The 13509-nt window shown below is 38.0% G+C and overlaps 1 protein-coding gene across 1 annotated transcript; it reads right to left on the bottom strand.

The window, feature by feature from the left end:
* Positions 1 to 3286: 3286 nt before the first annotated feature.
* LOC109827927 lies at positions 3287 to 10236 on the bottom strand. The gene is made up of 7 exons (XM_020394951.1): positions 10054 to 10236; positions 9057 to 9134; positions 5990 to 6182; positions 5028 to 5107; positions 3961 to 4020; positions 3600 to 3748; positions 3287 to 3457 (listed from the first exon to the last, which is right to left on the bottom strand). Exons 1-7 carry the CDS (start codon positions 10234 to 10236, stop codon positions 3454 to 3456), a joined length of 747 nt encoding a protein of 248 aa, XP_020250540.1. The 3' UTR covers positions 3287 to 3453.
* Between the last annotated feature and the right edge of the window lie 3273 nt (positions 10237 to 13509).

A 13509-nucleotide genomic window follows, 5' to 3' on the forward strand; every position in this document is an offset into this window, starting at 1 on the left:
CGTGCATTTGTGAGTGGTAATCTGGAATTTTGGACTTGGAGGCAAGTTGCTAATGGTTTGAGGGCAGAACCCACGAATTTCAGAGAAAGAGAGGCGAGATCTTGACGAATTCCTACGCATAAAGAGAGGATTTCGAGAGATCTGCAAGTTTTTCACCCATTCCCTTGAGATCAGACCTTGTTTTGATCTTGAGAAGAGTAGTAATGTTGAGGTTATTTACTTATGTTCTAAGTTTCCTCGATTGAAACAAAGAATATCGAGCCTTCTTTTAGATCAACCCGGATCTGTTATTCGGCGATCCACGGATCAAAGCTTTCCCGGCATAGGCAAAGATCCCACACAAGAAGCGATCGATAAACGATCTCTGTGTGTGTTTCTAGGAAGTCTTGTGTGTATTTCTTTTGTGTAGAGAAGTCTTATAAAAAGGCTAAATCTCGTGAATCTATTATAATCGATAAAACGACTTGTAATGGATTTCATTAAGAAATTAGTTTCCAACGCAAATAGTTACATCTGGAGTCACACGTTTAGAACCACCCCCTTACGAGCATGGAGTCATAACAGGCTCCTGGGCTTCAACACGGACCCCCAGGCGGGCGACGATAGGAATTCTCTCAGAAATGGAGGCCTCCTTGCCCTTTTTGTGCACAGCACGGAGCAGGTATAATGAGGTGTTCTGGTTTGTTTGGAGGCGGTGGGACATCTTTGAGCAGTAGTTGGCTTGATGGGAGTCTATGAATGACCCTTAGTCGGAGGAGCTACTTTGGTTTTAATCACCGGAGCCAAGCACTCTTTCATCGGTGCTTTACCTCGATCTTCGTGCAGAGGACCAAGGCGATCCACTATCATGATTTTGAATTTTGAAAGGTCAGGACTGACCCAAGGCTTCACGTATGGCGTGGTGGAAGCAACCATGGAAGATGGACCTGGAGCAGACATCGACGGAGGCAAAGAAACGACCGCGGAGGTGCCTCTTTGGGCAAGACAGCTTGATGTGTCTCGACTTTGGGCGAGACAGCTGAGGGTGTCTCGGCCGATGAGACAGCTGAGGTTGTCTCGGCTACAGGAGACACTTTCTCCTATCTCACGACTCGATTTTCGGGCAGTTTTGGTCTTTGGAATCCAAACTTTGTGGGATTTTGGTGGTTCTTTAGCCACCTATTTCTTCTCTATGTCTTGTGTCTTTCGCACAAGAGCACGTGCATGCGCGGCATGTGCACAACGCTTCTGGATGCCTTCCTTCTTTGTCGAATGAGTCCTTTTGATGAGAACTCATTCTTCGATGGATGGTTTGGAGGAATTGTCAGCGATTTGTCGTTGAGGCGGCTAGATTACTTGACGCTTCATAGACTCCAAGTCCGTGTAGTAGCGAACTCCATCAACCTGTTCCAAGGCCTTAGAAAACTGACGAGCTGGTTGGCGTTGTCTCTGACGAGCCCTCTTCATTAGAGTTGGTGAACTTTGGTTGAACAACTCCTTAACTGGGGAGGAGTCATTGCTAGTAGAGCTTCCGGCTTTGTTAGTTGTCGGGATAACGTTGCGAGGTGAAGCCTCGACAACCGTTGGGCAAGAGACACCCTGAGCCTTCATTGGTGTTGAAACCTTCTTCGAAGATGAGATCCTCCTATACTTGTAAGGAGAGGAAGACCTTGATGAAGACGAGGAAAGATACTCCTCGAACTTGGCTTGGTCAAACTCGTACTCGACCATTGATTCAACCGGGATCTTGATCGGTTACGACACGATAGCCTCGATGTCGAGTCTATTGGCTCCCACTGTGATCGCCATCATGTTTGCGTCGAGAATGATTTTTATTGCAGCTTCTATTTCAATCGTTTATCGTTTACAATGAAAACAAAAGAGTGAGCTTTTTTTTTATAAAACTTCTCTTTACAAAGAAAACAAAAAAGGGTATTCCCTAAAAACACACAGAAACTATTTATTAGTCGCTGCTTGCGTGGGATATTTGCCTGTGCTGGGGATGCTTTGATCTGTGGATCACCGATTCAACGATCCGGGTTTATCGTGAAGAAGGCTTTTATGTTGATGTTTCAACTTGGAAACAAGAATAGAAGTAGATATCTTAGCCAAGTAAGATAAATATTCTTCTCAAGAACAAATCAATATTTGAACTTGAGGAAACACCAAAGACTTTGAAGATTTCTTGAAAACAGTGAAGAACTCTCTCTTTATGATCAAAGTTCGTCAAAGCTTGTGTCTCTCCGCCTGGATTCTGCTCTCCCCCCTTCACAAGTGTGTGAGGGGGGTATTTATAGCCTCTGGAAGCCATAACCATCGAAAAGGAGTTGAAACAACTCGTGATCATCAACTCCTATTTCTGAGACAGTGTTTACTATCTCGGATGAAGAAGTGGTTCCAGACAGTTTTGTAACCACCGCACATTCTGTTAAATGTCGCGATTTTCGGGGATTGTGAGTGGATTTTTAGTTTGTAACGGCATCTCCGTATTTATGGATGTTTTCAAGCAGTTATGGAACCACATGGATCCCATGAATCATCGCAAAACCATCAGAAAACAAGGGTAACCGTCTCGCAATTGGCAAGATGGCTTACACTGTCTCGGATTTCGAGATAGTGAATATTGTCTCACCAATTGTGAGACAGTTTCGATTCCCGTCTATTCGCCGTTTTGCGTGCTTTTTTGCTTCCTTTTGCTTCGGCTAGCCCTCTTTGACTTAGATGATGACGTTCTTCGTCTTCTCTTAGTCTTGAGCTAAGTTTAGGGCTTTATAGGTAATTTTTGATGCCTACAATCTGATAGGAGAAACTAAGCATGTAAGTATTAACATCAATTATTAGATGCATTGTCTGCTTTATTTTTGCAGTAATACCTCTGTGAGCTCCTTCTTTAATATCAGGTTCAAATTTTCATATTTATTTCATTAATCCATTAATTTTGTCATGTTTTAAAATTATTTTAGGTACTTTGTTTTTGGCGGGAATACCTTCTCGAGCTCATTCTATTGTATCACTAGTAGAAAAACGCGCAACCTAGACGGAAAATTCGGTCTAGGTTGCTTGGAATCCCGTCTAGGTTGATCAACCTAGACAGTTTGGAATCCCATCTAGGTTGCTACTGTAGCAATATAAACTATTACTATAGCAACCTAGACGAAAATTCTGTCTAGGTTGCGATACTACAGTAGTTTTTTTTGGAAAATCTGTGTTGCACACTATATAATATCACATGTACGTGTACACAATATTACACAACAAATCATATTCATATCCAACAAAATCTAATTATATTTTAATATCAAATACAATTATATTCAAATAATACATTCATCAAAATACTAGAGAGATACATAAATTGTTTACATAGATAATAAAGAATACAATTATTTACATAACTTGATGAAGTTTGCATAATTTATAGAATCCAATTGCATTTACTCCTCCAAGTTTGTTGAAGCATCATTTGGCCGAATGCTACCTGTGCATGGAAAATCTGTCCATCAATACTTTTCTTTTGATAAAAATATATGATAAACACTAATTCATCTACATTCAATAAGAAATAGCAATTGAGACTCCTCCTACAAGTAGCAAAAAGGAAAATGTGGTTGCCAAGTTACCATGAGGGTGGCCTGGTCCTAAGATATGTTTCATAGGACCGAACATCAGAACCTTTGCTATCATGGTTCAGGTTGCTTTCAGAATCCAAAACTACCTCCGCGTGGACAAGCAAAGGCCTTTCGAACTTTGCCAACACAGATAATCCCTCCTATAAAAGATGGTAAGACTTTCAGGAATGAGCAAATGAGCATAAGAAAAAGTAAATCGCATTATCTTTGTAATGCAAAACGGAGGGAAAATAAGGCACGGCATGTTCAAAGTGTTAATTAAGTATCAATACTTACAATGAAGTAAACTAAAAACCAATGACTGAACACAGAAAATTTTATTTAGAAAATAACTAAGTGGCTAAAAACACACCTTGATATGAGTTGAATTAGTCATCGGGAAATTGTTTATTCCTGAGGGGCACATGAAAGACTGTACAAAGCAGGAAAAATATGTCAGGAGATGCAACAGGAAAGATATATTTCACACACAACTTTTGCTATCAATAAGCTGTTAACACAAACAGGAAAATATATGCAGTAATAAATTTGCCATGGAAATTAACAGTCCCTTATAGCACACCAAATCAAACCTTCATGATTGGCACCCTGCAACATAAAAGATATGTTTCATGGTAGTTTTTTACTTTTTATGTATGGGGAACTATGGGCTTTAATTATTTCCAAGTCAAATATATTGCCATTGACTTGAGTATTACAAATATATAAATACAAGGAATAAATAAAAACTAAGGATCAAGACAATCCCAACATCGACATATATTTTCTCATGTGCTACGTCAACCTAATAGCATCAAACAACAAATTAAGTATTCACTAGTTATCTGTATAAAGCGAACAGTATCAAGTGAATTAAGAAATGTTTCCCACAGCAAATAAAATAACACTGGAACTTGATAGGATTGTATTCTACTGTATGCTAAGTTTCAAACTTTTTTACCCTTGAAAGACTGGACAATCAGATGTTTATACCAGTTTATTGAAAGGACCAACCATAAAAGTGGACGTGTAACAATAATAAATTGATTGAACATAACTAATGCTCAAAGAAAAATCATTGTAATAAACATGTCAAAGAGATGGTGTCAAATAATATGACCGTGCCAGCAGCTGTTGCCTTGGTCCCTGATGAGAAGCCTTCCCATTCCACCCTTCCAGGTTCATCAAGATGTGTGTGGCTGAATGACGGGAGCATTGAAAGAAAGAAACTCCAGTATGGATATTCTACTTTTGTAAAGTGAGTAAATGATACATCATATAAACTACCAATGCGGATACTTTTAAGGTCAAACAGAAAATATAACCAGCAAAATACATAGACAATCCATCAGCTAGTTGCACATTTAAGCACTCAATTGATCCCGATTACAAGCAAAATCACCCAAGATCAAAACTTTTAAATAAATAACTGATCTTTACCTGGAAAAACTTCGAATTTCTCAATGGCGAAGGGCTCGGAGGAGCCTTGGTCGCCGGACTCCCATTTCTCGCCAATTGATCTGATTAATTTGCAAAGCAAACGAAAATTTCAACTGATTACACTTGAGATTGTTCCCCAAAATTCGAGATCTTATATAGATCAAAAGCAAACGAAAATTTCAACTGATTACACTTGAGATTGTTCCCCAAAATTCGAGATCTTATATAGATCAACAAACAGCACCAACCGCTATGCTAACATTGTGAGATTGTTCCCCAAAATTCGAGATCTTATATAGATCAACAAACAGCACCAACCGCTATGCTAACATTGGATTATATTTCTACCCTTTTCATTTTGTAGTGATCAACATCCATTGCTATGCTTGAACATTTTTTTATGCACGAGTTTGTACTGTGCTCTTCATGCATCATGCGCACCAGAGAGCTAACACGTAATAAATGAAGGAGGTCATAACGGATAGCAACAGGCACTCCATGTAATCCATGTTAAGAGAAGAAAACAAGATAGACTAATGGAGTATGTGTTTTAGTGAAGTGAGAACAAAGAGAAGCTTTTGAGACTCATTCTAGAATGAAAGCCTTATTCAAAAAAAAACAACAAAAAAAAAACAACAAAAAAAATGGTAACATTCATTGGATCCTTAATTCCTATTGCCCTTACTCCAGGCGCCCCCTCGTTTTATTAACACCTTATATACCGAACCCAAAACCAACCTTTTTAAAACACAAGTAAAGATATGATCCAGAGTTTGAACAACACAGATATCTCCAATCATCACCGCCTACCAAAACTCCTCCTAAACATTGTATCACCAACCTATTAACAATGTTGGAGGCATCGAGACCGAAAAGACCAAATTGCAGGAAACAAGAGAAGAAACATTCGTTCAGACAAAATGACGAACAGCTGGAGGGCATAAATTAGAAAAAAAAACTACCTGTAGAGAAAGGAATAATGTGATCGTACTCGTAGCAGAGGCGTCCAAGACAGTTCCAGAAGCGCTTGCATACGACGTTTGCCGGCGGGTCTTGCGCCACCGCTCGGGGTGGCGGCCGGGGACTATGTTCCTGGAGAGGCGACGAGGCGACGAGCGGGGGATGCGGGCGGAGCAGGCGGAGGAGAGGTGGACGCTGCCGGAGCGCGGGGCGAGAAGAGGACGAACGCCGGCACAGTTCCGTTGTTCATTAAAAAAAATAAAAACCTTCTAGTTTGTCAATCTACTAGAGGACGGAAATTTCCATCTAGATTGATTCAAACTAGACCGAACAAACTAGACAGAATTTTTTTCCGTCTAGTTTGCCTCAAACTAGATGCAAACAAATTCGTTCTAGTTTGTTCATTTTTCTAGTAGTGTATCAAGTTTAGATTTTAATATTTATTACTTTTATCACTTTTTAAAATAATTTTAGATGTATTATTTGCTTTATTTTTGTAGGAACTCCTTCTGGAGGTCCTTCCTCGCTTTCATATTTAAAATTTACATTTATTTCATTCATTTATTAATTTTCTCACTTTTCAATATTTGTAGGTATATTATTTGCTTTGTGTTTTGCAAGAATAAGGTGAATACGTGTCAATATTCTAAGGTATTCTTGGTCTTATTTTTAAAGAGGCAAAAATAACCTGAAGATTAAATAATAGAGAATAAGCATGCCTATTTATATATATCTCTGACATTAACTTTGCTATTAATGTTAAATATTTTTGTAAAGTTGTAATGTATTTATAAAATTTTATTTTGATAAGCAGTTTTAGAAGTAACCCCTAAAGTTCTCTTTCTCTCATGGAAGGTGAATTTTTACCATCTTTTCAAACAAAAAATATTCATTTATTTTATTTTTTTAGGATTGTGAATTACTCTTCATTTTTATTTTTATTTTTATTTTTCTTGTAATTCTCTGTTTCTTAAAATTACCAATGACAATATTCTTCCTAGTTTGATTTTTTTTATGTGAATCCATATATTCACTTGGTTGAGATACTTTCAGATATACAATGCTGGTCATTAAAGTTTACATAGAAAATTAAATATCTTATATGTAATGCACTACTCGCTCAAATTCTTTGAGCAATGCTTCTTCATCATTCTCTAAACGACACGTTTGGATGTTGCCCTTAAAGTACCCTTTCTCTCATAGAAGGTGAGCTTTTACTCTCTTTTCAAGCTAAATTAAAATACCCATGCATACATGCTGATGATTAAAATTTATCTGATGATTATCTATTTTTAATTTGACCAACATCTCTAGCTTCCACCCAACTTTTTGTTCGGCTTTGAGGTATTTACATTTCTTTTACGTAACTGGTCATTCATGTCTAATTATTTGATAAAATTTAATCTGATAATGATATATTTTTAATCTGATCAATAAATTTAGCTTTAAGCTTTTTTTTAATAAATTTTCATGCATGTTTAAATACATGATAGAATTTAATGTATTCTTGATCTATTTTTATAGAAATGTTAGGGACACACCCCAAGTCACACCTCCAACCACACCTCCCCCTCTCATTCGCTACAGTACTCCGGACCCCACATGAGTTTTTAAAATTTAAAAACTCATGTGGGGCCCAAAGTACTGTAGCGAATGAAAGGGGAGGTGTGGTTTGGGGTGTGCCCCTAACACCACTCCTATTTTTAATCATTCCAGGTTACTGAGAATTAATTTGCATGTATTCCCTTCACATTGCTCGATTATTTCCACATAATATAACTTAAGATACTAATAAGAATGAAGAGTATATATGTGTTTGAAATTATTTAAGTAAGAAAATACATCAAACCACCATGGTATGATTATAATCTGACCTAATTTTATAAAGTAAAAAAATATCAGGATTTGTTAAGAATTTTCTTTAAGAAAATACATCAAAGAACCAATATATTGAGAATTGACCTGATTTTATTAAAGAAAATAATTTAGAATTTATTGAGGATTTGTTGAGAATTTTCTTTAAGAAAGGAACTAATATTATTATTTTATTTAAGAAAGTCTCGTTGTTGATAATTTCATATTATATACGCAGCCAATAATTTTTTGATCAAGATGTTAAGAACAAATTAAATTAGATGCATACACACCACTTAATGAGCTACAGGTTAATCAATATAATGTCATGCTGAGAGGAAGAAACACTCAACAATGCGAAGCTCAGAACGCTAACACAAGATTCTCCTTTGGTATCAACTTTATTATTCTTGATAACTAGGTAAATTTCAAGACATAACTTAAAATAGATGTACTTGATAATAAGGAATTATATCATTTGAACACTATCATGTTTTGGGGTACCTTCCTACTAGTGTGCGTCCCGTGCAAAGCACGACTTTTCCTTTTTTTTTATTGCTACAGTAATCTTATTTTTTAATTGCTACCGTATATTTTTAAATACAATAATAATACTTTTTTAATGCTACAGTAATATTTTTTAAAAAATGCTACGGTATCCTACCTTTGCTGCAGTAGTATATTTTAAAATGCTACAATAATATTTTAAAATACTGTTGCATTATCCCGGCTATGCTACAGTAATATTTCTTTAAAAATGCTACAGTGATATTTCTTCAAAATCAACAGATTGCCAATATATATATATATATTATTTTAAATTTTTGGGGTTTTACATTCACCCCTCCTTAAAGAGAATTTCATCCCCAAAATTCAGCAACTTAATCTTAGAGGTTAATGATACGAGAAAAGCACGTTGAGGGGATAATCCAAACATGGAAACCCTCATGTACACATCTCGTATCATTAATCACATGATATGGGTCACACATGAAATATTTACACTTAACATCCAGAATGTGAATATTCCCACTTAACCTCTAATTAAAACAAAACTAGTACGTCGGGCAAAAATCCAAACAAGGAACCCCCCATATATATACCATATGTTCTGAATGGCTAGTCATTAAGTGTTAATACCCACATTCCAGCATGAAGTATAAATGTGACGATATAGGTAAGATAAATACTAATGAAGTCATAACTAGCTAATACCTGCTCGAACAGATATGGGTAGTCACGATGCATATCCTCCTTGCGCTCCCAGGAAGCTTCCTCAACTCCCTTAGCTTCCTATTCCACTGCACCTTAACTAACGAAATTACTTTATTTCAAAGTTTCTTGTCTTCCCTGGCAAGAATGCGGACTAGAGTCTTAATTGTAGTCAAATCCGCCTGAAGCTCTAAATCTAGCACATCAAACACTCTCTACTGCTCCTCATCTCGTAAGTGCTTCTTGAGTATTGAGACATGAAAGACATCATGCACGTCTGGCATCGACGTTGGAAGGTCTAGTCGGTACGAGACGGTTCCAACACGATTGATAATCTTGAAAGGACCGATATATCTGGGGGTAAGTTTTCTCGTCTACCAAATCGTCTGACGTCCTTCATAGGTGAGACTTTCAACAAGACATAGTCTCCAATCTGGAATTCCAAAGGTCGTCACCTCTAATCTACGTAACTCTTCTGCCGACTCTGGGCTACAAGAATACGCTTTTGAATCAATGCTACCTGCTCTGTTATCTACCTCACAAGGTATAGCCCAAGTAGTAAGCTATCCTCTGGCTCTGCCCAACAAATCGGAGATCTACAGGGTCTTCCATACAATGCTTCATAAGGGGTCATACTTATAGTCGATTGATAACTATTATTGTAAGAAAACTCAATCAATGGTATATGATCTTCCCAACTGCCTTGAAAATTGATCACACATGCACGAAGCATGTCCTCCAGCACTTGGTTGAATCTCTCTGTCTGACCATTTATCTGTGGGTGGAAAACACTGCTATAGGCTAACTAACTGCCAATAGAATTTTGGAAACTCTTCCCAAAATGGGATGTGAATACCGAGCCACGATCTGATACAATCGTCTCTGGAACTTCATGAAATCTCACAATTTCCTAAATGAAAATCCTTGCATAGGTCTCTACAGTATGGGTTGTCTTAACTGGCAAGAAGTGCACCGATTTCGTTAGTCAATCGACAATCACCCAGATGGAATCATTTCCTTTGGTAGACTTTGGCAAACCCATAATGAAGTCCATCGAAATATCTGCCCACTTCCATTCAGGAATGAGTAAGGACTGTAGGGTACCAGCTGGTCTCTGATGTTCTGCCTTCACATGCTGATAAGTAAAGCATTTAAAGACATACTTTGCAACATCCCTACGCATACGGTTCTACCAAAAGTGCCTCTTCAAATCCTTATACATCTTGGTCGTACCTGGATGTACCGTATATCTGGTATGATATGCTTCATCAAATAGATCCTTCTTCAATTATGGAATATCTGGCACTACCAACTGGCCTCTCATTCGAAGGCCTCCATCTAATCCGATGGTCCAATCTGCCTTGGGCTCTTTGAAAATATTCCCATTTCGAGTTTGAATCTAAGAGTCCTCCAACTGAGCACTGATCACTCTATCAATCCATGACGGTTGTACTGCTAATGCTCCCAAAAATGTACTACGTCCACCAACCTCTGGCCTGAATTCAAACTGACTGATGATAAGAAGGTCTCGGTATAACGAGCACCTCAAAGTTGAAAGCTTGTGACGATGCTTCCTGCTCAAAGCATCTACTACAATGTTCACCTTCCCCGGATGGTACTGAAGCGCGAACTCGTAGTCCTTAATAAAATCGACCCATTGTCTCTGCCTCTGATTGAGTTCCTTCTGAGAAAAGAGATATCTTAGGCTCTGATGGTCTGTAAACAACTCAAATTGAACCCCATAAAGATAATGCCTTCACACTTTAAGTGTGAAGACCACCGCTGCCAACTCTAAGTCGTGAGTGGGATAATTCTGCTCATGAGTCCTCAACTGCTGTGAGATATAAGCAACAACTCTCTGAGTCTATATTAAAATACCTCCTAGTCCTGACAATGACGCATCCGTGTAGACAACAAAAATCTTGTCACTACTCGGGATAATCAACACTGGCGCGGTCGTCAACTTGGCCTTTAGAATCTCAAAAGCATTCTAGTCAACTTGGTCGTCAACTAGAGCTTTGATACCAACTGTGATGCCCATGGTTTCACACATGGCTACAGTCCAAGGTAAACCAAAGATGTTAAACCAGCCATGTACCCAACTTGTGCATAAACATGTTTTACTGCTGTCATTAATATCACTCTAGCAGATGTCAAATGCAAAATAGTGAGGGTACAAGCAGATATAAACAAAGATAACAATACAAGGAACACAATGTAGAGAAGAGATATCCAACAGTATTGATAATTATGTCTCAATAGAGAAAAAGAAAATACATCTGATAACTAAAATAAGGACAACGAGTCTCTAAAACATAAGAGTTAACTAAATAGTACATAGTCACTCAGCCTCCAAAATAAAATACATCTCTAAAAGTCTAAAACCATAAATAGTCTATTGTGGAGCACCAACTAGCTACCTATAAACAATGATAAACTATACTGAGTCTCCGTCAACCTGCGGCTCTCCGAACTCCTGACTGGCTACCATAAAAAGGTGGAAACAACGAGCATCAGAGCGCTAGCAATAACACCTCCACCACCCCTAGGGGAAGAGGTAACACATATAAAATACTACGTATAACATGCAAATATATAAATTGAATATTCTGTACTAAGAAGAGTTGAGATTTAAAAATCCACAACACGAGATGAGTACGTCGAGCGAATAATCCAAACAAGGAAACCCTCATATATATACCATGTATCTCAAATTGTGAATCGCTAAATATCAACTCCAAATCCTATAAATAAGCTATAAAGGAATACATCACCAAACCTTAACCAGAACATGACAAGCGTGTCAAATCACAGTATCTCACCCTACCCTCGAGTAGGTAGCACGAGAACAAATACACCATTCAGTGTAATCCTTACCAAAAATATGCATCGTCGCAAAGTATACCTCAATGTTAGACTACGTCCATAATCAGTACCCACCTGAGACCCATGCGATCAAAATAATACAGAGTGTTGTTGCTCACAAAATCATGTGACTCATCGCATCATCATGCAAGACGGACTACCCACTAGGGCATCCTACATAGTATAGACGCATCGGCCTCATTGCATCACCATGCGGGACGAACTACCCACTTGGGCATTCTACAGGTACGGTGCACCGGCCTCATCGCATCACCATGCGAAACGGACTACCCACTCGGGCATCCTACGGAGTGTAGGCGCATCGACCTACTCTAGTGTCGTCTCCTATCGTGACGAAATCAACACATGAGGCTTCACTATCCCAAACGGTCCGTATATGCTCAAACTCCACACGTATACTCCTAGGGTCACGCACGTGTATTGACGTGTGAGTCTGTACATCGTGTTCGAGACCAAATGTGCGTGGAAGATCAACACACGCAGAAACAACACCAAGTAAGTCCACTGGCCCTTGGGAATCAGTCGACTGACACTGATCAGTCGACTAACACTTGATTAGTTGACTGGTTTCCCATTAGTCGACTGAACGGCTAACGTGCACAAACATGCACAAACAACAAGTCTCGATCGGTCGACCGATACATATGTTGATCGATCGACACATATGTCGATCGATCGACACATATGTCGGTCGATCGACCCGAGAGAAAACTCAGTTTCGTGAAGATTGATTCGGTTGACTGATACATATATCAGTCGATCGGCAGAGAGGAACCTCAGTTCCTGAGATCTAAATTGGTTGACTATTCTTCTGATTTGTCGACCGACCCTATGCCGGATCGAAATCGACAGATTTCTTAAAAATACACAAAGGTTGGATTTTTTTTCTGAAAGAAAATCATGTTTTTAATTCTTAATTAGGGTATTTAGGGTTTACTTTGATACATAAATCTTACTTTGATACATAAATCCATAAGCATCAATTAGAGGGTATCTAATAACCCTAAACATGATCATGATTGTAAATCCATCTTGAAACAATTAAATTAACAATATATCTAATATTAGATTTATTTCAAATCTTTAACCCTAATTAAAGAATTTGTTTTTAACTTTCAATTAGAAATTAGATCTTTGCATCATCAAGTTTAAAGGAGTGATCTCTACACTATTTAATAGATTTTAATATGATAAAAAAACAAGAAAAAAAGGATGGGTTTGGAAAAAATGAACTTGCCTTTAGAATTTGTTTTGATCTCTCAAACGTGAGAGAAACTCGATCCTCCTTCACAAAATTCTTAGCCTTGTTCCTCCTTAAGAAGTTTGCTCCATGAGATTTCTCCAATAAAACGAAACTGAGAAATTAGGATTTAGGGAAAGGGGTGGCTGTTGCTCAACATGAGAGAGAAGAGAGAAAAAGAAATTCAGATATATTTAGCCTTGTTCCTCCTTAAGAAGTTTGCTCCATGAGATTTCTCCAATAAAACGAAACTGAGAAATTAGGATTTAGGGAAAGGGGTGGCTGTTGCTCAACATGAGAGAGAAGAGAGAAAAAGAAATTCAGATATAT

Source organism: Asparagus officinalis, unplaced genomic scaffold, assembly GCF_001876935.1.
Source record: "Asparagus officinalis unplaced genomic scaffold, Aspof.V1 AsparagusV1_Un554, whole genome shotgun sequence".
Taxonomy (NCBI): Eukaryota; Viridiplantae; Streptophyta; class Magnoliopsida; order Asparagales; family Asparagaceae; genus Asparagus; species Asparagus officinalis.